Below are 27,892 nucleotides of genomic sequence, written 5' to 3'. Positions count from 1 at the left end.
AGCCTATCATACCCTAGCTGGAGAGAGGGCGAGGGTCTTTCTGAAAAAAGCTAGTGGGTTCCATCCTCGTGTCCCACCTGCTGCTCTGCTGTGACAGGCAGTTCTCAGGGTGCAGGAATGTGGGCTTCAGGGTTGCACCAGTCATGACTTAGGGTGTGTACCTCCTCGGGTCCTCAGTGCTCTTCTTGGCCCTTCTTAGGGTCATCCCACAAAGTCCCAGAAAAGAGTGGAGATATGTTGGATAAAGCAGGAGTTTTAGACTTGGTTCAGAGGCTTGTGTTTATTTTAACTTAGACAAATAATCAGGAGTAAAACGTACGCTCTTAACCTGGCTCTGGTGTGAAACCGGTGCCACATATTTGTTCTAAGGTCTGTTTTCTTCTAGGGTTGTTAGACCCTTTATGAAAAGATTCCTGGATGCTCTGCTTTGTAAAAGTAGCCGAGGATACCATCCTAGTAGATGCAGAATAAATTAACCCCAAATGGAGGTGGAGAGCATGATGCCCACATGCCTCTTTCCCTGCCTCAGCTTCCAGTCCCCTCCTTTGAAACTCGCATGCTGTGAAGCCATGCTATGTTGGCCAAGGAAGCTTGTGTCAGAAGTCGGGTGGCACAATGACACAGAGACACATAATATATTCATATAACATAATAAATGTACATGAGTATCATACATATGTATATATAGGTAGCCCAGACTTGCCCCACACCTCTGCACAAGCAGGGCCTGGAGCAGTCTACCGGTTTCTAGACTACAGCGATACAGTGGTTATTCATAGAGAAAGTCCCCATAAGAGTGCTCTCAGCACGGAGACTCCACATAGTCATTATCCAAGCCACGGCGAAACCGTGCTGTGAGAGAACGACTGATGACAATCACCCGGGGTGCCATGCAGTCCTCCCTCCGGTGAAGAATGTTCCAGATGAGTATCGCAGCCGCCAGGGTGGCCAGAAGGCAGGCACCAATGTTCAGGTAGCAAGACCAAGATAAGTTGGTGTAAGGGCCAATTCTGTAGAAGGTCACCAGTCCGATGACCAGCACAAAGCCTGCACAAAGGAAGAGGAGAGGTTAAGAAGCTTGTATCTGAACTGGAGCCCCCCCAGAGTCCAGCTGTGCCCCCTGTCCTTCAATTCTGTCTTCCTAGGATAGGGCAGAGCTATCTTATCTCTGTGTCTCTTGCTTATCTCTTGCAGCCTTTGTACCTGGAGGTTACTGCTTCTGGGTGTCTGAAGAAGGGGAAGTAGACTTTTCCTGTCACCCTCTGGGCATCAGGCTTGCCCTTGAGTATCCTTATGGCCATCTACAGTCAGTCCCCACACCTGGTGGGCAGCTTTCCTAGTCCCAGACAGAACCAGCCATCATTTTCTTAAAGCTAGATGGATTACCTCTGACTTTTATAAATACTTTATTAATTTGAAGCAAAAAAATAGATATTTCTTCAGTTTATTTACAAACAGACTGCCATCCACTGCTTTAAATTCCTGTTGGGGGGGGGGTTCCTCTGGTTCTGCTGCCAGAGGGAGCCGAGGTTCCCTCTCCAGTCAAGGCAGCCCAGAGCCCACACTTGGGCAGGTGGGGCCCGCTTGGGGCCTGGCTCAGGTCTGGTTTTGCTAATGTTTGGCTTTCCTTTCACTTCTCAAGAGCATTTCCCTCTCGCTGCCATGCCCTACTGAGTTGCAGCTGTTCTTCTGGGCCTTTCCTCCTCTCCATAACCTGACACTGTGGGCAGGAGAGGTGACTTGGGAGCTACCAGCTGGTCCAACTGTCTTCATTACTGTTTGTCCACTTGCTTTTTGTGACTAGCTCTCCCTGTGTAGCCTAGGCTGCCCTTAAACTCTGGGTTGTCATCCTGCTTCATCCTCCTGAGTTCTGCACCAGGTCTGGCTCTCACCAGTTCCTCCTTTCTTAAGGAATGACAAGGGCTTGATCTTGTTAGTTTCTTATTATAAGTAATGGGGAAACCTTGGTTTTTCTGCCCAGACTCTTTTCAACCAACTAGGGTATGAGGACACAGTGCTTGGTAGAGAAGGCAGCACTGGGAGGTCTGATGAGCAGAGGCTATGCTATGCTGCTGCCCAGAAGCTAGCTGCAGGAGAGAGCTGCAGGGCCTCACCAGGCCCTAGCTCAGCTGTGGGATCAAGATGAAAAGGGCAGGGCAGAAACAGAGCCCTGGGGGAGGGAGGAAGGCACAGATCTTGTCCACTTCTTCCCCTGCAATACTGTTCTCCAACTACCTACCTGTCTTCCTCATATGAAAAGCACCAGATTCTCCCATCAGACCGTCTTTTGTTTTGTTGTTGTGTTCTTTTTTATTTTGATTTTTTGAGGCAGGGTATCTCTAAGTAACCCTGGCTGACCTGCAACTCAGAGATCTGCCTGCCTCTGTCTCCCACATGCTGGGATTAAAGGTGTGTGCCACCATGCCCAGCTAGCCAAAGGAATTTTTTAATGCTTGTTTCAAGACAGAAAAAAAGATTGGGCTTGAGGCAGACTGGGTACAGAAGTTGCCAGCTTATGTCTTCTGAAACAAAAAATAATAAACAAGGGAGGATGTGAAGCCTAAGGAAGCAGAAGTTAGCAGAAGGAAATATACCAGCAGGGTAGGCAAGCTGGAGGAAACTTGCCCCATCAGCAGGAGCCTGTTATTACCAGGTATCTACACACCTGCTCTCCTCTTCCCAAGTCTCCCTTCCAGTCTGCATGCTAAGAAACACATTTAAAGGTTGATTGGGCTGGAGAGGTGGCTCAGTGTGTAAATGCTTGCTATACAAACATATGGACCTCAATTCAGATTTCCAGAACCCATATAAAAGCCAGACACGGCAGTACAAGCCTGAAACTAACAGGATAGAGACAGGGAGGATTCCAGGGTAGAAGAGACGCACATACCAGCCAACCAGTCTAACTAAAAGCCAACTTCCAAGTCAGTGAGAGATCCTGTCTCAAAAAATAAGATAGATGGCTCAGTTGGTAGACACTCACTCCCAGTGATATAACCTGACAACCTCCACAGAGAGGAGAGGCAGAAAGACGAACCAGCTCTGCAGAGTTGTCTCTGACCTCCATCAGTGCCATGTCTGTAGTGTAACATGCACACTACAAAACATACATCATTCATACACACAGAATGTCTTTTTACAAAAGCAAAAAAGATAGAGGGCAGTAGAGAAAGGTATGCAAATTCACCCTCTAGCCTGTACACACATGTACCTGCACATACATGTGTGTACACATTTTCAGTACACATATGCACAGTATTTTAACATTTTGTTCAATGGTCCCAGGTGTGTGTGTGTGTGTTTTGGTTTTTTTCCGAGACAGGGTTTCTCTGTGTAGCCCTGGCTGTCCTGAAACTCACTCTGTAGACCAGGCTAGCCTGGAACTCAGAAATCCATCTGCCTCTGCCTCCCAAGTGCTGGGATTAAAGGCGTGCACCACCAACACCCGGCCAATGGCCCCAGTTTTACATCTATGATATCCTTCATCAGAATGGATGAACTAGTTGGCTCCTACAGCCTTGGGGTGAACTACCTGTCAGGGTCAGACACTCACACAGCCACTCTGTCTTAGGGTTAATTTGCATCTCTAATGTGTAAGAAGGAAGAGACTGAGGGTAACCCCTTAAAGCAGCTTCCTTGGGGCTGGAGAGGTGGCTGGATGATGCAGAGTGTGTGCTGCTCTTGTAGGGAACCTGATTTCAGTTTTCAGCACCCATGTTGAGTGGTTACATATGCCTGTCACTCTAGCCCCAAGGGTTCCAGTGCTCTCTTCTCAACCCCTTCACTCATAAGAGTGAATAAGATACACACATATACACATTTTAAGTGTTTAAGAATATTTTTAAAAGAATTAATTCCTTCTTTTGTTTGGGTTGTAGGGGCATGTTTTGTTTGGTTTTGGTTTTGAGACAGGATTTCTCTGTGTAGCCCTTGCTGTTCTGGAACTTGCCATGTTGACCAGGCTGTCTCCAAAGTGCTAAGATTAGAGGTGTAGGTCACCACCACCCAATCTAACCCTTTTGGTTAGACTGGCTGACTTTAAAAAAAGAAAGAAAGGAAAGAAAGAAAAGAAAAGAAAAGAAAAGAAAAGAAAAGAAAAGAAAAGAAAGAAAGAAAGAAAGAGAGAGAGAGAGAGAAAGAAGAAAGAAGAGTCTTCTCTGGAAACCTGTTTTGATTTAGAAAAAAATTTGAATGACAACCTTCTGGTCAGGACTGATATGCATTTGTGTGACTAGGAAAGTTAGTTAGCAAGGGAGAAAACAGCAAGTGTCGGCAGGGTGGAGAGACCTGCTTTCATCATCAAGGCCTCAGAGGAATGGTGCGGTGTTGCCCTGGGATCACGGTTGCACTCCTAGGATCATCGTGAAACTCATGTAGTCATGATTCAAATGAGTCTTCTCTGAGAGGAGCCTACAGAGGATGGCCAGTATGGACTGCATCTCAACAAAGAGAAGGGATGAGAGTCTCAGATGTGGTGGCCCAAGAGGACATCACAAGAGCAGATACAGACAGTCCCTCTGAACAGTTCAAACACAGGCATCTCTGGAAAACGCATAGGCTCTAAAACTGTGAAGAAAGTCTGGTGTTACTGGACCAGTGCAGAAAGGTCACCTGGGAGGAGTGGTCTTTGTGGTCAGTTTGTCACACATGTAGAAGTCATGTCTGCTTTAACTCCTTTGTATGGGTGTGTCACGATAAAACATGTCAACAGATTGAAGGACAACTATTTAGAGTCTGCAGGAACAAGCACTTTGTGCTGCTGGGTTTGCAGTGAATGACTTGCTCCACTGTCCCATGTTCTAAGTGCCAGCTGACACTGCCGAGGACATTGATTGCCAGATGCCTCTGCTCAGCCCCACTTTAGTCAGGCAGTAGGTCTTCCCCATGCATAATATGCTTCCTGGCTTCCTGATGCCTCTGCTCAGCCCCACTTCAGTCAGGCAGTAGGTCTTCCCCATGCATAATATGCTTCCTGGCTTCCTGATGCCTCTACCCTCAGCTTGGCAGCCCTGCCTGTCCTGACACCTCTTTCCCTGCCACCTGTGGCATCCCCTTGCCCCTGCAGCTTCATGCTTAGGAGAGATTTACTTGGGCTTTGTGTCCATCCCTTGGCTATCTTACGGTGCTCCGTCTCCTCCTTTTGTTTCTGTCTACTATGTCTGGGAGTGCCAGAATTCAAGGACACCAAGGATACTCCAGAGTACCAAGGACTGTCAGAAACTACTTGCTAAGTAAGTAATTCAAGGCAATTAAGAGCAAATGGGAAACAAAATAGGCTGGTGTGAGCCTTTGGAAAAGAAGGAAAGGGAGTGCCCACCTAAACGCTTTAGTGACCCTGCTGCCCTGGCTGAGGACAGGCCATGATGGAGCTGGCACCTTGCAGGGTTTTGTTTTTGTTTTTGTTTTTTTAAATGGGTTCTCTGTGTAGCCCTGACTGACCTGGCACTTGCTCGTAGACCAGGCTGGCCTCAACTCAGAGCTCTGCCTGCCTCTGCCCCCTGAGTGCTCGAATTAAAGTCATGTGCCACCGTTGCCCAGCTACTTTGATCTTAAAGCTGATCAGAATTATTCTCACAAGACTGAAGCCACCACCAGCTGAGCTCCCCAAGGACCATGCTAGGGATTAGCACTATAACTCTCAGGGGCTAATTATTTGTTCCCTTTACAAATCATTACTTTACAGCTCTATCAAAAGGATCTAGACCATTCTATGACTAGCTACAGTATTTATTATACACAAAAACTAAAGTTTCAAAAAATGTATCCACTTCAAGGAACACCAAAGAAGATGAAAGAACACTCATCCTGTTGATAAGTTAACTAAGGAGATGTAAGTTGGCATGTGCATAAAGACCCAGCAAAGCCCTCTAGGTTCTGAAAATAGAAGTTGGAAGATAAAAACTGTAGATCTGGGCTGGATAGAGGGCTCAGTTGGCCAAAAACCTGCAATGTAAGTATGAGAATATAAGTTAAGATGCCCTGCCCCACAAAACCCATGTTTAAAAAAAAACTGGTCGGGCAGTGGTGGTGCACGCCTTTAATCCCAGCACTTGGGAGGCAGAGAGAGGCAGGTGGATTTCTGAGTTTGAGGCCAGCCTGGTCTACAGAGTGAGTTCCAGGACAGCCAGGGCTACACAGAGAAACCCTGTCTTGAAAGACCAAATGAATGAATGAAGCTCAGCACGGTGGTGCATATCCGTAACCCACCTCCATGGGGGAGAGGAGGGAGGGAGGAGACAGATGGGTCCTGAAGCTCACTGGGCAGTCAGTCTACCTGAACTGAGGAGCCTCAGGTTCACTGAGAGATCCTGTCTCGAAAATGAAGGTGAATGATGAGGAAGACAACTAATATAGACCTCAGGGCTCCATACAGGCATATGCACACACATCCACACTAATAAGTACATATGGCATGCACACACACCTACTCACACGCACATAGATAAATGAGGAATCTGACTGATGGACTTCTTACAAAGGGAAAGTGAGCTAGACAGCTCTCTACCTGTTTCATCAGTAGTCATGGAAACCCAGCAGCATGTGGCCTGGTGCTGGACTGGATGACTGGATGGGTTCCATCTGTCTCACTTTTCTCACTGGAGTGAAAGTCCAGAAGCTGCACCTTACTTGCTTTTTGTTTGTTTGTTTGGTTGGTTGGTTGGTTGGTTTGGTTTGGGGTTTTTTTGGGTTTTTTTTTTTTTTTTTTTCGAGACAAGGTTTCTCTGTGTAGTTTGGGCTGTCCTGGAACTCACATTGTAGACCAGGTTGGCCTCGAACTCAGAAATCCACCTGCCTCTGCCTCCCAAGTGTTGGGATTACAGGCACGCGCCACCACCACCCGGCTTGCTTTTTCATATTAAAAAAAAAGTAGATAAGACAGTCTAGAAGCATAACTATTTAATAAAGTTTCATACTAGATACAGATGTGGTAGCATGCACCTACAATTCCAGAGCTAGGGAGACAGAGATAGATGGGAAGTTGAGTTCTAGGCCAGCCTGGGCTACATAAAGAGACCCTCTCTCAAAAAACAAAAGCAAACGTTTTACATATCACTCATCCTGTTTATAGCTCAGTATAGTATCGTTTCAGTTCTGTTGTCAATCAGCTTTGACCACATTAGAGCACATATAGAAAGGAGAAATGGAACAGTCTGCCCGTTCCCAATATGGAGCCCTATAGGGAATCTCAGCAAGGGACCTAGGTGTACCCAGGCCAGCCCAGGGACACTGTCCTACAAAAGGGGACCTGATACATTGTAACAGTCATAGCTTTTAGCATCCTCCAGCACTGGTAGTTTACTGCCATCCAAATTCTGCCCTGAACCAACAGATAGGACGTGATGGACTAAGAGATGAGAGGAAGAAATTACCGCTTTATTCAGTGTCATTAATAAAAAGCAAATAAAGCATGGGCAAGCCTAGGTGTAAGGCTCCACGCCTCCACGGCATTGCCACACGAGCTGCTGTCCTCTGTGAGAAGGCACTGGGAGGCAGCTGGCTCAGCAGAGTGCACCACAGACATTGTTCTGAAATACCATTAGCTTCTCCTTGTGGGGCCTCTGTGCTTGGGAGAGGTATGGATACCCTCAGAGTGGGCCAAGGTTGGCTTTTGTCTTAGAATTCCTACTTTCATCAACCCTACATTGAGGTTCCCTTTCTCCTGGTGTCCTTTCGCCTGAAGACTTCTCTCCCCCGACTTCTCAGTGATGTAATCTGCCTGTCCAGAAATCTCCTGAAGGGAAGTGCTTCAGCAAGCACTCTGTCCTGCACACGGGATCAGTTCCATCTCTATGAAGTCCTGTTGCCAAAGCAAACAACCTCTTCCTGTGCGCTGGCCAGAGGAGGGCGGTGTGAATTCCAGCACAGCGGAGAGCGTCCCTTTCCTCTCTCTTCCTTCCTGCTTCTTCCTGGGGCCTAAGCTTCTGTCACAAGGTCTTCCCTTTTGGAATGACTATCAAACATACACACAGGTGGCATCAGAGGAAAGACACTGGGGTTGACCTCCGGTGTTCCTCTATAATCGAATAAGCAAAGTACTGGTGCCTTGGAGAGAACATGGCTGGCTTCTGAGATGCTACTGACAGCTGCCAGCCTTGGCATGGCAGCATGTGAGGCCAGCATGCGTAACAAGGGAAGGTGAGCAAGCCAGGCTTCACCTCTTCCTTCAGAGTGTTCAATCCCTTGTGGTAAGAGACCCAGCAGTACATGGTATGAGCCTGATTTTTTATCCAAATGGTTCTTTCTAGTAGAAGGATCTGGAGCATTGAGGAGCAAGGAATCATGTTCCTCTAAAGCTCCCAATAGCTCAGTTGGGTAAGGAAGAAGGGAAGGAGACATGAGGTATACCTAGGATACAGGGTGGTGCCTGAGGACCAGATAAAGAAGACAGACCAAGCAAAGCTTAATCAAAAGCTTTGTTGTTATGTACTTAAAAGAAGAAACCATACAGTTACTAGGAAAGGATGAAGGGAACCATTATTCGTGACACAGGAGACACTCAGGTAGTTTGAGGCAAGGGAGAAACTTGTTGTTGGGGAAGGTTGGCTGTGTCTTCATTTGTTTTGAGACAGAGTCTTAACTATGTAGCCCCAGCTAACCCAGAACTTGTTCTGTAGATCAGGCAGGTCTTTAACTCACAGAGTTCTGCCTGTCTCTGCCTCCCAAACGCTGGCATTAAAGGTATGTGCCACCATGCCCAGCCTGGCAGTATTTGGCCAGGTTTAGAATTGACTGAGCCAAGAGGTAAAGACCAACTCAGAGCTTAGTGTTGAAAGTCGTCTTGGTGATGCCAACATCCAATGGCTAATACGAGCTTTGCAAAGTCTGCGCTCAGAAGTGACAGGGCAGGCAGTGAGACGGACAAGCGCAGACCCGGCTTCAGAGAAACAGAACCTTATCGCACAAGACTTGGACTTGTTGGTAAGCATCCATAAAAGGAAATTTACTCACCAAGGATGATGGAGCGTGCACTCAGGAGGGAACACCAGCAGATTGTGAGTTTGAAGCTAATCTATGTTTCACAGAAAATTGAAAATCAACCTAAACTTCCTAACAAGAGACTGTCTCAAAAAGTCAAAGGCTGAAGTTGGGTGTGGTACCGTGTACTTGTAGAAACCACTTAGAAGCTAGGCTCAGGAAGGCATCCAGTTTGAAGACAACATGAGTTACAGGCTATCATGAGAGCTCTAGGCCAGCCTGGGCCCCATAATATGACTCCATCTCAAAACACATGAAGTGGGAAAAAATTGTTTTACTTTTTTAATGGCTGAGGGTGTAACTTAGTGGTAAAGTGCTTGTCTTACATGCACAAAGCCCTAGGCCCAGTTGCCAGAACATGCATGTACATATGTACATACATACATACATACATACATACCTGTTGGAGAAGAGAGAGGCTTAGATTCTACCATGAAGGTAGTTTTGAATAAAGTAATTATGAAATATCTTACACAACCCACCTTTTCCCAGTTTATCCCTGGGCATCGGGAAGACAAATTGGTGCCATTTGCTGTGCTTGGGATTTTGTGTTTGCTGTTTGTTGGCTGTATACTGCCATTGTCCAAAGAGATCTGGAAATGGGTTCTATAAACTATAATGCTAATGGGTGTAGAAGAGGAGCTTCTAAAGGAAAATTCAGATAAGTGCATGGTCTTCAAGGTTACACGTTTGCTTTTCCAAGACCTCCAGCTCCTGTCTCTCTGGCTCCCAGAACATACTGTAGAACTTCCTACACCTGGCATTCCACCGGGAGGATGCCATAAGCCCTTGCATGGGTCAGTAGTGACACAGACATAACCAAGGGTATAGTGATGACCGCCAGCCTGACCCTGTGTGTTGGGCCACATAGTGGACTCCTCAGCAACAGGTTTGTACTGATGGCACAGGAGCTGCCCTTTGGACCTGCAACAGTGGGTACATTTCAGGCGTGTACTGGGACCTGAAGAACTTGGAGGTCCTCAACACCCACATAGGCCTGAGGCACCGCCTAAGCAGAGCTATGAACCAACTCTGCTCCTTTCACTGCTCCAGATGCGGCTTGGTGCCAGTGAAGAGCCAGAGGCCACTCAAGCTCATTCCCTTTTTAGAGCACTTGCCCTCACGTGGTCAGGGCTACGTTCCCTCTTCCTATGCCACATGGTGAGTTTCAGGCCAACCTGAGCTATGATAAAGGAAAAAAGGGGGTTGGGGTCTAGCTCAGTGGTAAAGTGCTTACTAATGTGTAGGAAACTTGAGCTCATTATTTAGCACCATTTTAAAAAAAGATGCAACAAAAAGAAGAGGAAAGATAGTGACAGAAGTAGAAAGGGCGTACAGAGCAGAGCAGGAGCTGTGCACAGCACCTTCCGTAGCGTGGGGAGGCCAAAGGCAGCACTCAGACCTAATGCTCATTGCCAAGTGCTTAGGCCAGCCTCTCGTTCCAGACTCTCCTGTTGGGGGTGTGAGTGTGCAGGGGCTTTGCATGCTGTGTCTACGTGGGCATGCTGCTGGGCCTTGGGGAGGAGACCTTGCCAGAGCCACCTCCCCTCCTTGTCTCCCCAGGAATTTGGTGGGCACTTCTCTGTCTTAGTACCTGCCTCCCTGACAGAAACACGGCTGCTTTCACAGGGGAAATGTGGAGTTTGAGTGAACCCACAGTGTTGAGGGTACATGGGATAAGGGTCCCGACGGAATCTTTCCAGCTCCCAGGTAAAGCAAAATTAGACTTGGAAAGTCCTTAGCAGACATTAGAAATGCCATTGCACGTACTTGGTGGAATCTATAAGGGTAAAACCACACAAGACGACTGACAGCCCGTGAGAACAGCAGCTTACCATGGCTGTCCCTGATGCTGCTGAGCAAGGGTCCCTCAGAGCTGCAGTCCCTACCCAGGGTTGTGCTCAACATGGTCCTAGTGCCCAGAGATAGAGGGCTAATGGCACGTGAGACCATAGCCAGGCTGGGAGTCTGCCACCCCTTAGTTTGTTGCCTCTGCTGGTTTCCAGGGTTTCTCAGCCTCCTCAGTCAATTCCACAGACTTTCCTCTTCTCATTAGCATCTTCTTTCCCGCTGCCTACCCACCTCGCCCCAGCATGACTCGGGTTCGCTTGACAACAGGTAATAGCAGGCGTTTCCTCGTCCTGTGACAGGACATCCTGGCGCCCCACAGTCTCTCCCTGGCTTTAAAACAGACCCAAGCACAGGAAAAAACCCAGCTCTAAAATTAGCAGTGTGATAGAAGAAAGGCACATAGCTGCTCTCTGTACTGTTTGTCAATGAAACAGTCTAAACAGGCCAAATGCATTTCCTTTTTGGGCAAAACAGACCCGTCAGGGTGATAGTCAGATGCCAAAGGGACAAGGCAGCCTGGGAGGCATGAGAAGCTTCCCGAACGGCCCAGGGCCACCGCCCTCGTTGCTCTGGCTTTTTCCGCTGGCCTCCAGCTGTTGGGGAGATTTTGGACAGAGATGGTCTAACCTTTCCAGAGATTGTGTTGGCTTTGAAATATTCAAAGTAGAAGTGTGTTAACCCAGAACCCATCAGGAGGTGCTTGATAAATCCCCCCAAGACTGCCAGCAACAACTGAATTTTAATTAATGGGAGTTTTCCTCATTTTGAGTTTTCTTCAGTGAGTATTTGGATACAATACACACAAGTTCTAATGATTCCAAGTAATCGTCTCTAGGGTGTCAATGTGAGAAAGGCAGCAGTCAGGTTGATTCTCCCACCAGAAATAGTTACTTCAGGCAGGAACTATTGAGAAGAAAAATAAACAAAAGAACTATGGTTCTTTTCTTTTTTGGCACTAAGATGTCTTTTATTTGCTTTTTTTTTTTTGGTGGGGGGGGGAGGTGGTTTAGACAGGGTCTCACTGTGTAACTCTGGCAGCCTGGTATTCACTCTATAGACCAGGCTAGCCTTGAGAGATCTGCTTACCTTTGCCCCCAGAGTGCTGGAATTAAAAGTGTGCATTCCTAGCACCATGTCTTTTTAAAACTCAGCTTTTCCTATAACATTTTCAAAATCTTCCATTTCCTTCTCAAGAATGGATTCAGATGGTAGAGGCCATCCCTTCAGTGGGAGAACTGTTTGCTTTCTATGTCTGGTCAATAGAGGGCAAAGTGTGAATCGTTTTTTTGTAAACATGCCCATTTGTACTCTCAGTGGTGAAGGCGGGAAGGGAGTGACTCCCAGTCACATCTGCATGTCTCATATCCAGTGGGAGTCACAGACAACCTTGTGTGGCAGCTGGGTAAGCTGCAGCTGGCTCAGTGATTGGCTCACATTCACATCGGTCGAACCAAAAGGATACAGTTCCGGCTGCTCTGCCAGTGAGCCCTGGGTCCTTCCACAGAGACTTCACAACCTTCCCAAACCCCACCCCCACCCCTTCCTGCCTCTGGCTGGCCCCAGGGAAGTGACTTTCGCAGGACCATTCCGCCACACTATTCTTAGCATTCAGGGTAGCAGGGTTTCCTGACTCCCCCCAGGCGTTCTCTAGCACATAAATACCAGTGGGCCTCACTCTGGAAACTGTTTCTCAAGGAAGATAAAGGCCCAGGATCTGTTATTCCTAGAACGATTCCCTTCAGACTTCCTGCTCTTTCTCTTGTCAGGAGTGGGCACTGGCCCCAGGAATGGCTGGCATTCTAGACCAAAAGGAAAAGGTGGACTAAAGAATGTCCCACACTCTGCTCATGTGCACCTGTGTGCCCCTCTTTTATGTCTATAGACCACACAGCTGACATCCTCAGTGAGCTGTAAGAAGCTTGAACTTCTCCTAGTTGTTCATGATCCTAACAGCTCTGAGCCAGCAGGATCCCAATCCCCAGAGGCGGTGGGTCGTGATCGCACACTTGCCATGACTTCTAACGCCAGTCTAACCCTCCCATACTCCTATGGATCATTTCTGGTGGTGACACCACTCTCCTTTAAAAACAGCAACAGTTCAGCCAGGCGTGTTGGCACATGCCTTTAATCCCAGCACTCAGGAGGCAGACACAGCCAGGGCTACACGGTGAGCTCCTGTCTCAAAGTAAACAAACAAGCAAAAACAACAAACAGCAAACTTGCTTCTACCTATCTAATCCTGCACACAGTATCCACAGGTCACTAGGGAGGTGGGTGGCCTAGGCAGCTCTGCTCTCGGACCACCCAGTGTCACACAGAGTCAGGTTATGGCCTGCATCTGTGTTACAGCCAGGATGGGAGTGATGTATGCATGGACGGTTAGGCATCTGTCGTTCACTCAGACTGTCACAAGCAAGGATATGTGCTGAGCCCAGGTGGGGATCCAGGAAGACTCAAAGCCCTGCCTTCTGTCATGGCTGTAAGCTGGGCAGGCTGGGACTAGGATAAGGCTGTCTCCCATCTCTGCTCAGCATAAGCCAACTATTCCCCAGATGCTTCATCAAATTGGCATCACGCTGACATACATAAGGGTAAATGTGGTACAGATTCTGTAGACTCAGAAGAGCAGAGCACCTTACTTCAGTGTGCTAGAACCGGTAACCGTCCCTCAAGCCGCCCAGGGCCCTGGGGTCTCTCTCCGTAATATCAAAAAGGCCCAGCAGGTGTGCCAGCTTTATGGGGCCACAGCTTTATGGGGCAGCTCGACCTGCCCTGGGTACTTACTTGCCAGCTGGAATGCAGCAGCCATTGCCTCCTCCCAGCACTGGGACTCTGGTGACATCAGGGGCAGGCCTGTCAGCCCAAGGATGAAGGTGATCTGACCCACAGCAAGTGCGGCTGTGGCCACCAGGTTGCAAGCACGCATCATGTCAAACTGCACTGTGGGGCAGAAGAAGGGAAGGCAGGTAGTCAGTAGGTGAGCCACTTGGGGAAGAGCCAAGGCAGGCAGGCCCGCACTCATTCAGTGATAGCCACGTCCTTTAAGGGCCTCTACTGGACCTTTAAAAAAGCAATACAGACAGCTAGTGTCTTCTCTGAACAGAACTTTGTGCAAGCACCCACTCTGGAGTCTTCACGCTCTCCTCCTGTCCTCTCACCAGCCACCTACGGACCCCCGAGCTCAACTGCAGTGGTCACATCCCGCCTGGGCTGCAGTTCTGCTCTGGGATTTGAGTTTTTGTGTGTGTGGTCTATGTATGTGTATACCACAGTACTGGGGTGGGGGGCTGTTAGACCTGCCCATGTGTGTGCACATGGAAGCCAGAGATCAAGTGTCTTCTCTGTTGTTCTCCATCTTCTTTTTTTGAGATAGGGTCTCACTGATTCTCTATCTCAGCATTTTGGCTAGGTTGGCTAGATGTGGAACTCCTGGGATCCTCCTGTCTCTGCCCTCCAGTGCTGGCTTACAGGCTCCCTCCTCTGCACTCAGACCTATCGTAGGTGCCGCAGAGCCACACTCTGATGTCGCACAGCAAACGCTTTATTCACTGAGTCATCTGCCCATCCCCTGGTTTGGGTCTTGATGGGACAGATGTTCCTTTTTCACTCAGGTGCAATACACTCAGGTGTATTGAAGCCAGAAGGGGAAGTCCTGTCAACAGAGGGTTTCTTGCTTTGTAATGGACACTATAAGTCCTCAGTTGCTGTCCCCAGTTAGCCAATCAGACACCCAAGAACTTGACAGTGGTTTTATTTTGGTTTGGGTTTTTTTGTTTGTTGGCTGAGATTAAAGGCCTGGGGCACCACACCCTGCTTAAAACTTGCCATTGTTACCTCTCCCTTCTATGAGCAAAAGACTTAAGTCTTTAGCGTTAAGAGATTTCACTTGGTCTCACTATCAGCAATGGACAGAGCAGGAGCCAGACCTGAGTCCACTGAACCTGGGCTCCCATCCTCCTTATCTCCTATTCCTTGGCTCTCGCCGGAGCCAGAGTGGTGTTCCTGCCTGGTGCCTGCCCCCCGCCTTTTGCCTCCTGCCCCACACCCTGTTCTCAGAAGATGGGCAAGTCAAAGTGTGGTTGGTGAACTGTAGACAGAACACTTCTGGCCCAGAAATTTGTTTCTCTCTCAAATGAAATGTCACACCAAAGCGGGAAATTGACTATCTAGGTAAGGCCTATGAGAACGTACAGGTCTGGAGACTAGAATTCAGAGGGGAAGCCATTGTCTCATACAAATGACTCATCCGAATCTGTGCCTTTCTCTGTCCTTGGAAACTGACTTTGTCCAGCAGTCAACCTCCATACAGGCGAAAAGTACATGCTGGGCCAGTAAGTGTGTGGGATGACTAAAAGCTTACTTAAAACCCCAAACTGGAAACTCTGAAGTCACGACCCTTTTCCTTCAGCCCTTTCTCAGACCGTATGGCAATTTGAGAGAAGTCATCTTGTCCTTGTCCCATGAACTGAACATGGACTTGCTCTTGGAGTGCTCTGCCGCGTGGCTGTCACCCCTGCCTAGGCCCCTGTGCATGCTACCCATCTTCATGCTGGATGGTGTCCGACTCATGCACCTTACAGGATTGCGTTTATGTTTAGGCTGTGGAGGCATGAAGTCATCAGGGGTTTTGTGCCACTTCCTGCCACCAAGGGTCAGCCTGTCCTTCCCATTGTGTTTTAAGCTACTTCCTCTGTGGAGAACTCTCCTGTCACTTAGAACTCGAGGGCCCATTCTAGATCCCAGGCTTTTCCAACTTGCCACCTCCAATGTGGGAGTAGCACAAGCAGATTTAATCCCAGTGAGTCTTGTACACTGCCTGTCTATATGAAGAGTTCTGTGGCTGTACAAGATCTTAAGCTTACTGGACAGTCCAAGCAGCCCGTGGATGTGGTGGCGCACCAGAGCCAGATGCTGTGGGTTCAGCAGTTGCCACTGACTGGGTCTTCCAGGTTGGGCACTTTAGTAGTAGTTTTTCCTGCTTTACCCACAGCAAAGCCTCCAGTGGGTCCTGCTTCTGATGACTGTAAATTTATGTCCTTAGTTATGACAGCCAGCATGTAAAGACCCTAACACAGCTGCTTTAAAGGCATGAGGTAGAGCCCAGCAGCACTGATCAGCAGGGGAACTCACTTGCAATGAAAGCCTGATGTCCTGCATTTGATATCCAGAACCCACATAAAGGTGGAAGAAAACCCACAAAAGCCAACCTCTAGTCTCAACATAAGCATGGCATGCATGTTGTGTACACTGCATATGTGTGTACACGTGCATGTGTGTGCATGCTAATAAAGATAAGTCTGAAAAATGTAATAATAGAGACAAGAGATGAACTAAGGTCTGGCAACTTAAGATTCCTGGTAGAAAACAAGCAGGCATTCCCTCCAGGTATAGTCACAGCTTAAAATAGGCGAGTATGCTCTTGGACTCTAAAAAGATGTCGAGGGAGGAAGACCAACAAGGGACTGGGAGCACCAGGGGCAGCTGAAATGATCCTTGAGCTGTGGGATTCACAGAATGGTGTGACTTTCTGAGACACAGGGCTGTTCTGGGACCTGATGGCTCTGGCAGCGGTTCAGACCACTGGCTGTCTCTTCTGGTTTGCTGGTTGCAGCTTCCTCCTTTACAGCCATCCTGTTAATGAGTACACACAGCAGTAGGCTCAGCCCAAGGCTGTGTGCTCCTGCAGGGTGCCCTGTCCACTTGGCAGATGGTGTGTGCCCCACAAGGCGCCCTCTGTAATCTAGAAAGGCATTTCTGGCTACCTACACCAACCTACATCCTTCACAGTGCTCTGTCCTAGAATTTTTGGTGTGGCTGAGGTTTTTCTTGTTATTTTACATTATATCTATAATATATAGTACATACATGTGGAGTGTATAGGTTGTGTGCATGTTCAGACGTGTTGGAGCATGTAGGTGGGGGTGTTGTATCTGAATGTACATGTGTGTGGAGATCAGAGGTTGACATGACGTATCTTCCTTGATCATTTATATACTGAGGCCTCTTTGCTTGAACCAAGAGCTCCTGTAGCTATCCAGCTTACCCCTCTGTCTCTGACCCCTGAGCATTTGAACTCCAGGTTGGCCACCACACCCACCTGGTATTTACGTGGTGCAGGGGCTCTGAACTCTGGTCTCATGTTTTCATGGTAAGCATTTGGCCCTCCAAGCTAGCTCCCTAACCATTGTGTAGTTATTTTTATTCCACATATCAGGGCTTCTTTTTTAATTTATTATGTGTATAAGTATCTGTGTACATGTATATCTGTGCACCATGTATGTACCTGTTGCCTACAGAGGCCAGAAGAGGGCATGGGATTCTCCAGGTCCTGGAGTTGCTGGAGGTGTGAGTCATCATGTGTTCTGGAAGTCAATCCCAGGTCCTCTGGAGGAGCAGCAAGTGCTCTTAACCACCAAGCCAACTTTTCCAGCCCATGACTCGGCTTCTTAAACTTTTCTCACTCACAACTCCCTCCTTCTTCTTAAATTTTTATTTATTATTCTTGTTTTGTTTTTTCAGTACAGGGTTTCTCTGTGTAGCCCTGGCTATCCTAGAACTGGCTCTGTAGACTAGGCCATCCTTGAACTCAGAGATCTGCCAGATTAAAGTTGTGACCACCACCACCTGGCTTGCTATGTATGTATGTATGTATGTATGTATGTATATATGTATGTACTGAGACAGGGTTTTTCTGTATAGCTCTGGCTGGCCTAGACTTCTCTATGTAAATCAGGTTAGCCTTGAACTCACAGAGATCCCAAGTACTGAAATTAAAAGTGTGATCCACCATCCCTGACCTCACAACCACTTTTTGCCTAAGAAATTTTTTGCATATCTGAGGTATATAAGTAGGTAAAATAGGAATATAACCCTGACAATAAATCATGGATACATTTTAAAACTAATTTTGGTATACATATATTTTACCATTTATTAAAGACAAAAGCAAACTGTATACTAATGAGATGAATGTGTTTGATAAAGAATCAAATCATGATTGAATATTTCATACTATAGGATGTAGAGCACTTTCAGTTTTCAGATTTTGATTTCATAAGCTTTTTATTTACCTACACTAACTTAATTATTGGGAGTAGAACAATGTGTATTTCACAGGGGGTGTGCAGAGATCAGAGGACAAATTTCAGGATCTGGTTCTCTCCTTGTACCTTGTGGGGTACAGGGGTCAAATTCAGGTTGTCAGCTTTGGTCTTGATGCCTACTTAGCCATCTTGACAACCCACATTTTTTTTATTTTAATGATATATTTATTCCTATGTCATGTGCATCGGCATTTTACCTGCAGATCTCCTGGAACTATAGTTACAGACAGTTGGGAGCCATGTGGATGTGTCACGTGCAAGACAGCAGAAATAGACTTAAATCAGTTTCAGAAACTTAAAAATTCTGTCTGAATCCCAAATAAAACTTTTTTTAATGATGTTTTAATGAAACTCAAGTTATCAAATCAAACAGTATAAGAGAGAAAAAATAGGCAGTGAGCGATGCACACCTTTAATCCCAGCATTCTAGATGAGGAGGCTGGCAGATCTCTGAGTTTGAGGCTTGTTTGGTCTACATAGCAAGCTCCAGACTGGCCAAGACTATATAGTCAGACCTTGTCTCAGAAAGAAAAAAGAAAAAGAATCAATTACTATAATAATTCCAAAGATAGCCGGACAGTGGTGGCGCACGCCTTTAATCCCAGCACTTGGGAGACAGAGGCAGGCGGATTTCTGAGTTTGAGGCCAGCCTGGTCTACAGAGTGAGTTCCAGGACTACCAGAGCTACACAGAGAAACCCTGTCTCAAGAAAACAAAAAAGCAAACATAATAATAATTCCAAAGATAGACCAGTCTGATACATGCATGCTGAGGAATGATGGTAGGAAAAATATTTAAATCTTTGTTACTTGTTACTAAACAATTATGCTTCTGTGAGGGCAAGAAGCTTAGTGGTGAAAACACAGCCCTTCGTACTGCCCCAAGTTTCAGGTCAGAGCTGAGGTGGCTGAGATGGGCCCTGACACTGCGTGGCGTGAGAGCACAAAGCATGAGAAAGTGCCCCATGTACACATTGTGAGTTCAGGGCCGAGGCTGTGGTGAGGGATTGAGAACAACACAGGTGAGCCCTGCCCCGAACACTTCAGATTCATTATCCATTAGATTCTGAATCAACTTTGAACATTGCTGAACATTCAGAATATTGTTGATCCAGAAACTTTGATGATTGCCGGATTTCTTGTGATGCCCCACCCACCTACCACCTCATGCAAGTCCCTATGGAAACACGACCAGCAGTTTAATAAGCTGTGATGTAATATAACCACCCAGAGACTCTGCTGCCTTAAAGCCTAGTAGGATTGGGAAGGCGTGGAAATGTGAGGTCGAAGGCTAACAGTACAGGGACAGCACAGTAGACACCCCAAGCTTCATCTCAGACACTGGGAAGGGGCTAAATAAACGACAGAGCTGTTTGGAAAGAGAAAGACCCGAGTGGCTTGCATGGGGGTCTGCACAAGCCATGCAGTGAGGCTTAAAGACCGGGACCAGGAAGAGAGTGCAGACTGACTGCTGGCCCGTCTTGTCCTCTGTCCTCTCCTGCTGTCTTCCTCACCCCTGCCTTCTTGGCAGGTTGAGCTCTCAGAGTACTGCCATACCCCATTATCGACTGCAAAGTCACTCACTCCCTGCCTGAATTAGATCCCCTTGAATCACAGAGTGCTGCAGAGCCACACCCTATGGGAAAGAAGGACTCTCTTCTGTGCCACATGTGCTCAGCCCAAAGTGTGGACTCTCTCCAGCGACAGGGCCACCATCTGGCATGTCATCTATGCCTGTGTACACAGCACAAGATGTCTCAGAGCATGGCATAACTATACCTAACCAAACAGTCTGCCTGCCCAGGTGTCCAGCCATCCAGCCTGTCTCGATATCCCTCATGGTATAAGGGTGTGTGGAGATGCTTGGCAGCTGCCTAGAAGCAGGAGCTGAGGGATCTCCCTAGGTAGGGTAGCATGGAGGTCTAGCAGATCTGTGTCAGGGTTCAACCTTATGTTCAATATTCACGTGCAGCCTAAGTTCAGACAAAAGACTGCAGATCCCCAGCCAAGAACACAGGCTGTAAAAAGGGAGCCAGAGAAAGTGAGCGTCAGAGAGTGAGGCTAACCCTAGGCTCAACTAGACCAATGGACCTGGCCTCCAGCTCCCAGTTTCTCTAAAGGAGGAGACTAGCTGGTCAGTAGTAAAGCCCTGGGCACCACATGAAAGAACGCCTAACTGGTAGAAGAATCCCCACGACTCTCTTGGGGAGGCTCCAGTATGACATGGCAAAGGCCTGACCTGGACGAACCATGTTCCTATCCAGAGCTCTCAAGACCAGAGTCTAGAATGTCACAGAATGGTCCATGTGCTCAGTCTGCATCTCAGGCAGGTCCCCTGTATGTTTGCAGCCAAAAAGCACAGAGTGATTCTAACTCCATGTATTCTACAAGCAAGAACTCACGGCTCAGAGCTAACAGGAGGCGACCCTGCCATATGACCCCACCAGTGATGTCTGGAAAGGCTAAAAGTGTCCTGTCATGTAGTCTTGCTCCAGTGCCCTAGGCCGCTTCTCATATCGGAATTGTGAGCAAGCCACATAGTCCTCTGTGCCACAGACTGATGCCCCCGTGATGTGCACTGGGGGGTTGTGTTAAGTGCCAGTGCTCAGGCATGAAGGATGTTCCCCCAGTGCCATCCACAGATGGCCGAACTTGAGCAGCTGTCCCTCCTCAAGGGGTTGATTTCTAAAACCATGTGAGTGGCATGGTAGGTGACTCTCCTGCATGAGAGTCTCAAGGCTGGTCACAGGTCTAACTTAGGTAGTAGCAGGTAGCAGATGGCCTGGCAGGCTGGGGATGCAGGTGCACACGGGTGGGGCATCAGCATCACTGGCTTGTGGTTGCTGTTCTCTCTGTCTAAGAAGAGCAAGTGTGTGAGCTGAGATAGAGGGGTTGGCACAGAGGGGAGCAAAGCTCGAGGAGAGGAGCAGATGAGAGGAAGAGGCCCGCAGCAGCCCTCCCTCCAGCTCCTGGGCACACGGCCAGACAGCCCTGTCCCAAGCCAGGGGGTTAGGGACCAGCTTCCCTCAGGAAATGCTGACTTATGGCTGCTTTGTTCTGCTGCATTTCAGTCTCAGTGTGTGTTAGAATGTGTTAGCAACCAGAATTACCCATCCAGCCTGTTTTCCAAAATTTCACCCTGTTACTTATTATCGAGAAATACCTCTGATTTTTCTGTTGTTTGAAGAACAGTTGCTCAGATTCATTGAGGATTAGCTACCTGAAAATTTCATATTAATTGCAAATGGATTGTTTATCTTTTTGAAACAGGGATCTCACTGTGAAGCCCAGGCTAGCCTGGATCAGCACCCAAGTGCTTAGGAAACAATTTTTAAGTTATCTAGGGATCTTATGCAGAGCAGCAGGCCTACATAAGTGGGAACCTTAGGTAAGGGGGAAGATGAAGGGCACTCAGGGAAGGTGTGGCTGAGGCTGCCATGCTGTCACATAGATGTGGGCAGGGAAGAAGTTATAGAGACCCTATTCGTTCTATTGACCTGGCCTCAGAGGTGGAGAGTGGGAAGAACAGATGTCTGCACACAATGTTCCTGGGATGACCTGCTGGAGCTCAGACAGCAGAGAAAGGAGGCAGGAGTGTGCATATATAGCAAGGGGTGGCTGGGCTTCTCAGAATCCTTATGGTCTACAGTGGCTGGGGCTGGAATTGGCAGGACCTCTTGCCTACGCCTGGCCCCACCCCAGAAGGCCTGAGGCTTCCAGGGCTGGGCAAAGCCACAGCCCATGTAAGATGCTTAGGGGAGCTTCAAGGTTACTAGGTCTCCTGCTAGGACATAGGAATGCACGGGGAGAGCTCTCCACTGGCACATCACAAAGGCCCACGTTTATAGACCTTTGATCTCCCACAAGACATTCCGTGCCTTAGAGTACAACCATCTTTGATCTTCTCTCAGTAAATAGCTCCCTGCCTGTCAAGCCCAAGGGAAGAGGCTGAGCTGTCCCATTGTAAGCTTGGGTGCCTCTGCTCATGAGAGGGGGATGGTATTCCCCTGCCTTGTCTGCAAGCCCTCTGTTGGTCACAAACAGGGCTCAGGTGGTTACACTGGGCATATCACTCAGGATTTCCAGGAAGTCCCCTTAACACTGAGCAGATGTCCACCTACATCTTGCGCTTTCTAAAGATCAACGTCATCTTCCGACAGCCACCATTTGACCTGTAGCCTCCAAGGCAGTTTGTAGGAGATTGGGCACTTGTTAGCCAGACCTCTTGTCTGTTTTAGGGGGTCATTACCAGGAAAGAATGCACATGTCAACAGGCAGGCCTATTTTAGGCTACATCTTCATATTTATGTTACCTTTTCTTCTTGTAATCTCAAAGCTACGTGCTATTTAAAGAGAAGTTCCCAACTCTGGGGTGGTGTAGAGACCCCAGAACAAGAGAGCTGGGAAAGGAAAAGGCCACTATGGTGGTGGGGGAGGACGCTCTGCCTGTTGATGCCATGCGCCACCTCTGGTCTCCCATTCATCCCAGCCAGAGTCTCCTGCACTATCCAAAAAGCCCTGACCACCTCAGCACTTAAGACATAACTCACCCACATGTTCTTACGCTTCTTGTTTTATTCATTAGTAATATTTCTTTTCAAGCAAGGATTTGACTAGGATACCCATCTTTCATATTTTGGCCACGTCTAATGGCAGAGAAAGAGCCTCCAGCCACATGAGGTGACTTCCCTGTGACGGAAGCCACAGGCAGAGTATAGGCTCAACAGTTGGGCTCTATAGCATTGCTTTCCAGGGTGGGCAGGAGGCGCAGGTTCCCTGCTGCCACCCCCAGCATGGGCACAACCTCCCCTCACCTGACCACTGGAAGGTGACAGGAAAATAAGACTTACGTTTGACGGTGCCTCGGGACTCCTGGAAACCTGCTGATTCAGAGCCCCATCCTAGCACCTCACAGTCATGAGTGTCCACCTGCCCAGGTCGAGTCCCAGGGCTTGTGCCTCCCTTACCCCTGTCCACCAGCCAGCAGGACTTCCACAGCCCCACACTCCGCTTGCGTCCATCCTCCAGCGTCTGGTACACCCAGTTGGGGGTAAAGGCTGCTGCGTTGTTAAGGATGAGGGAGACCAGGGCCACCAGCACAGCTGTGGCCACAAGCTTCTGGACAGTCATAGCTGACTGCCCGTCCTGTCTATCTCAGAGAAAGTCCCACGTCCCAGTCAGCTGTTGTGCATCCAGAGAGAGCCAAGATGCTGCTAGGGGCGGCTAGAGAACATCGCCACTCATCCTTGGGAAACTATGCAGCAGCTCCAGCCAGGCGCATGAGGCTGTCGGAGGCACGGGGAGAAGCCCATGGGACAGGTCCACGCGAGCTACTCACAGCCCTCTTATCCTGCCTCTTGAGCCTGGAGCAGGGACAAGCCTGTGCTGAAGCTGGTCTCCCCAAGACCCATTCCAGGGAGAAATCTGGGGCACCGGCTGCACCAGCGAGAATCCAGAGTTGTAAGTGGGCCGTCTTCTTTGGAACCGAGGCCAGGAAGGCTGTGTCCACGGTGCCTCTTGCCTACAGCAGTGGAAAACGGACAGTAACTCAGGAGGCAGGCACAGCGTGGGAATCAGTCGGGTCACGCTCCTCAGAACGGGCTGTGGGAGCCAGGCTGATGGAGGAGCAGGGTTGTGGAAGCAGTGTGGGTTTGGCCACCTCTCTGCTGCCTATCCTGTCTTGGTACCTCTGCCACAAATGGCAGGTCCTGAAAAGCAGAACTCCTACCACAAGGAAACGTGTGTATGCACGTATGTGTGTGAGCTCCCGTTTCCCTGTCTCTCAGCAGAGAGGAAATGGCTGTTTTTGAGGCTGTTTTTGGTGAGCAGGAGGGCGTAGCCAACTGCAACAAATAGCAGCCCTGCCACAGAGCCAGACACTAACAGGATGTGCTTCCTGATGGGAAAGGCCTGGGGAGACTTCAGAGGCCTGCTCCAGCCCACCCCTGGCTGCCCCTCCCCATCTTCCTGTCCCATAGGAATAGTCAGGGATGCCAGCCAGGACACTCATCTTCTTACCTGTTGCCGTCAAACCTAGCCAGCTGTGTTAGGTCCAGGACCAGGGGAAGCTACAGACACCATGGGCAGGCAGAATCCTAAGCGAATAGGCATCCAACCATCCGTCCGTCCATCCATCCATTGCCTGGAGCCTGATAGGTGCTGTGAGTCCCCAGTGCCTACAGCAGTGGTTCTCAGTAGGTCATGACCTCTTTTGGGGTCAAATGACCCTTTTACAGGGATCACCTGAGACCAGAAAACACAGATATTTACATTATAATTAATAATAATAGCAAAATTACAATTGTGAAGTAGCAACAAACTAATTTTGTGGTTGGGGGTCACCACAACGTGTGGAACTGTGTTAAAGGGTTGCAGCATTAGGAAGGTTGAGAGGCACTGGTCTACCACCTTCCCTCTGCACAGGATTCTGGCAGGACAGAATAGGGAGAGGAGGTACCTGAGGCAGGCCACCATCTGCTGACAGAAACCCATTTACCTCAAGGGACCTTAGAAGGAAGGGACCCTACTTGAGGAACCTCGGTTCTTGTGGTGGCAAAAAGAGGTGGAATTATGGGAGGGGGTTGTGTCACTGTGCCGTCTAGATAGCTAATGTGGCTCCTGAGCAGCCAGGTTGGCTTACTAGCATAGTGATCGCTCCCCTGAGGCTGGACAGACTGACTGTATTTGATCTCATAATGCTTCATCTCTGGTAGATAAAGGCACCCAGGCCTGAGACTCTGTGTCCCACCTCCAGAGCCTCACACCAGGGATCCAGGGCTGCATACATGAACACAAGAATATAGGAGCTGTGCCTGAACCATCTCAAGCACACGCACCAGGGAAGTATTGGGACAGCCTGGTGCTGACGAGTACACTGGTCATAACTGGCCTTTCCTGTCTTCATACCCTGACATGCTGGGCCACCCCCTACTTCCTAGTGTGCTGCCTTCAATCACACGTTCCCATATATAGTCAGGCTCCTGGCACTCCATAAGTTTACATTCCAAAAGGCAAAGACTCTGTCTGTGACTGTCATCAGTCCTGAGAATGTAAGCCCCCCCCCCCCCACACACACACACAGGGGTAGTACGATTCTTTTTTGCCCTCAAGTTTGTAGCCAGTGTCAGTGTGGCTTATTTATATTTTCTATTAGCATGTCTTGGCCTGGTCCTAAAGGAAATCAGTGCTTCATTCCAGTTCTCCCAGCAGGAGGAGCTTGATAAGCAGAGTGGGGTGCCATCTACCCTCATGCCATGCTATGACTCTGAAGACAATGAATAGTACAGCTGCCATTGTTTCTGCCTGTGCCTCCCCCCAGAGGCAGAGTTAGGGTGCAACATCTACACAACACTTCAAAGATGAAGCATTTGAAAGGGAGATCTCCTGAAGTTTCTGTTAAGAGAAAATCTATTTCCCTCCTTAACTAAACCAATTATCTTTGAGTAGTTAGCTATTAAATGGCTAGTTTTCAGTGAGAACCAGGAAGCCGTTTTGAGAGTTCTCTTAACTCCCAAGCTGATGAGATCCTTCTGCCTCAACTTTGTAGAGCTGGTCCTGAAGGCTGCAGGACATGTGTGGGCATCTCAGGGAGGCCCCTGCACCAGTTGTGTCTTTTAACTTTCCTGAGCAGAATGAGGAAGAGGCCAGGGCCTTGATCCCAGCCTGTGCTTCTAGGAGCTTCTGTCATACCTCCAGGTGTCTGTGCCCTAAACCACCTGCCTATCTGTGGGAGGGCAGGCAGGGGAGAGATGGAGTTAGGAGGGTCCTCTCTTGCGATATGAAGCTCCTGTGTGGCTGGCATGAAATCTCTCTCCCAGAGGGTGACCTTTCTACTGTCTGTTGCCTTGAGTCAGACCTTATATTGTTACTGTAGCTGCATGTTCATTCAGCCCCACCCCCAGCCCTGCGCCACTGTCTCACACACACACACACACACACACACACACACACCCATAGGCAAGGGGAGCATCACAAGGTAGCTCAGCCTTGCTGGTCCCCGACTTGCTCATTCAGGACAGGTCCAGCTGAGTGTAGGTCCTCCCAGAAAGCAGGCCCGTGGCAGAGCCAGCTCCCTCTGTGGCCGCATCTGCTTCTCATCCAGGCGCCTGTAAGCTGATGAAGTGCAGATGTGATTCCTTTCCACATTGTAACTCAGACAACAGGAAATTCTCAAGACTTGGACAGGGCTGGGTGGGTGTTTACTTCTTGGAATCTATGCCAGATGCACAAATCCCAGAACTCTGACACTGGAGTTGGAGCTGTCCCGTCCTTGGAGCGAAGTTGCCAGGGAGTTGTATACAGAAAATGTCAGGAATCTTGTGGGAGTTGAGATGGTCCCAGACCAGGGGCAGCCACAGAATGCAGTGTGTGTTTGTGGAGAAGGCTGGCAGCCATTCCTTGGGCCGAGGCTCTTGCAGTGGCTGAGGCCTGGCCCTCTTCATATTTGGTGCAGAAAGACCTCAGCCCAGTAAAAGAGGACCTTCGCTAGCATTTAAAGAGCCTTCTTCCCAAATTCATCCCACCTGGCACAGTCTCCAGCATAGGCTCCTCAGATCTGTTTGGTCCAGAGGCCCTTGTGAAAATAGTGAGCATTTGAGTGATGTCACATACAGGGATAGGAAGCCCCAGCAACACCAAGAAAAGTCACAGTCTCCCACTCAACAAAAGGACCAGGCACTCACCTTGAGCATGCCCTCCTGGTGGGCAAAGAAAATCCAGGGCACATACCAGCCAACTTTGTCTACAGGCCAGTGACTACAGTCATTTAGATGGTTTTCCCAACACTGGAAGTGGCTATATATACCTGTTGCTTTCTAGACAGTGTAGGAGAGGGGGGCTGCTCAGAGAAGTAGAGGCAGCCTAGAGGCTGTGCCCGCCCCTCTAAGCAGCCCCCACACCAGGCTTTAGGAGGCAGCAAGAGAAAATTTGGTTTCATTTTCTTGAGCCTCACCATGTAGCCCTGGCTGTCCTGAAATTTACTGTGTAGACCTGGCTGGCCTCAAGCTCAGAGATTCACCTGCCTCTGCTTCCTGAGTGCTGGGATCAAAGGTGTATTATCACTATGTTTATCTTTGTAAACACTTTTTAAGAGTATAAGCGCACAAACTAGTTAGAAACAAGTTTTTTTTCCTTTGTTTTTGTGTTTTTTGTTTTTCTGAAATGGTTTCTGTGTAACAGCCCTGGCTGTCCTGGAACCTACTCTGTAGATCAGAGTAGCCTCCAACTCACAGAGATCCGCCCACCTCTGCCTCCTGAGAGCTGGGACTAAAGGTGTGTGCCACCACCGCCCAGCTTGGGATGATTTTTGTAGTCTCATATATAGCTACCATCTTGCTGTAGACATGACTGCCCATACCTCACACTCAGCTAGCCCAGCTGACTGGGGAAGGCACTGGCAGACCCTTGTCTCTTCTCAAAGTTCTGTGTAGCTCCCTGGAGTTGTACCAGGAGAACCAAGAATTTGCCTTGAGATTCCAAACTTACCAGTCCCACAGATCCCTGTGAGAGACCAAACAAAAGGATAGTAGGGAGTTGCCATTTAAAGAGTGGGATTTGCTGGTCATCTAGGGATGACCAGCCTCTAACACCAGTGTGTCATATGGTCATAGTTGCTGCCGCAGCTGGGACCATGTGGCATTGAGCAGGTCTTGGCCACATATGCTGCCTCATGGCTACCATGAGTCATTTGAATTCCAAAGCCAAAAAGCACAAGGTCAGTGAGTCCACCTGCTGCAAAAATACATCAGAAAGGTGCTGCCCAATGACTGGCCCTTCTTAGGGGTCGTTAGCCCAGCTCCCGTGTCACCGCCTCCAGAACAGCTCTTGCCTGTCCTGGGAATTGTAGACCAGTGTGCGAGAAGCTTGCAACAGGGAGAGCAGGGGCAGGGGAGGGGGGCTGAAGCCCTCCACAGCTGGCTGGGTTTGGGATTTAGGCATGCATGCCTCCCTCTCTCCTAGCCTGGC

The 27,892-nt window shown here is 48.7% G+C and overlaps 2 protein-coding genes across 4 annotated transcripts in view; one reads left to right on the top strand and one right to left on the bottom strand.

Moving 5' to 3' along the window:
- The window catches only part of Ift140 (intraflagellar transport 140), a 76,859-nt gene that overhangs the window by 37,827 nt on the left and 11,140 nt on the right, over positions 1 to 27,892 (top strand). The window lies entirely within an intron of this gene.
- On the bottom strand, positions 266 to 26,050 carry Tmem204 (transmembrane protein 204). Of its 3 annotated transcripts, XM_052194634.1 has the most exons (5): positions 25,880 to 26,050; positions 23,948 to 24,172; positions 22,780 to 23,450; positions 13,612 to 13,767; positions 266 to 1,047 (listed from the first exon to the last, which is right to left on the bottom strand). In XM_052194634.1, exons 3-5 carry the CDS (start codon positions 23,057 to 23,059, stop codon positions 803 to 805), a joined length of 681 nt encoding a protein of 226 aa, XP_052050594.1. In that variant the 5' UTR covers positions 23,060 to 23,450; positions 23,948 to 24,172; positions 25,880 to 26,050; the 3' UTR covers positions 266 to 802. The 3 variants fall into 3 exon arrangements, with proteins under 3 accessions (XP_052050594.1, XP_052050595.1, XP_052050593.1); XM_052194635.1 differs by lacking the exons at positions 23,948 to 24,172; positions 25,880 to 26,050 and having other exon boundaries at positions 22,897 to 23,751; XM_052194633.1 differs by lacking the exons at positions 23,948 to 24,172; positions 25,880 to 26,050 and having other exon boundaries at positions 22,780 to 23,748.

The sequence above is a fragment of the Apodemus sylvaticus genome, chromosome 10 (genome assembly GCF_947179515.1).
Source record: "Apodemus sylvaticus chromosome 10, mApoSyl1.1, whole genome shotgun sequence".
Taxonomy (NCBI): domain Eukaryota; kingdom Metazoa; phylum Chordata; class Mammalia; order Rodentia; family Muridae; genus Apodemus; species Apodemus sylvaticus.
This window is presented reverse-complemented; position numbering and strand designations above follow the sequence as displayed.

Bases quoted from the DNA above. Each gene is read 5' to 3' on its own strand.
- Tmem204 (XM_052194634.1), bottom strand. From the start codon at position 23,059: ATGACTGTCCAGAAGCTTGTGGCCACAGCTGTGCTGGTGGCCCTGGTC. The intron at 13,768-22,779 runs GTAAGTCTTATT...TCTGCCCCACAG, and splicing joins GTCCCGAGGCACCGTCAAAC to TGCAGTTTGACATGATGCGT. The intron at 1,048-13,611 runs GTAAGTACCCAG...TCCTTTGTGCAG, and splicing joins TGCTGCATTCCAGCTGGCAA to GCTTTGTGCTGGTCATCGGA.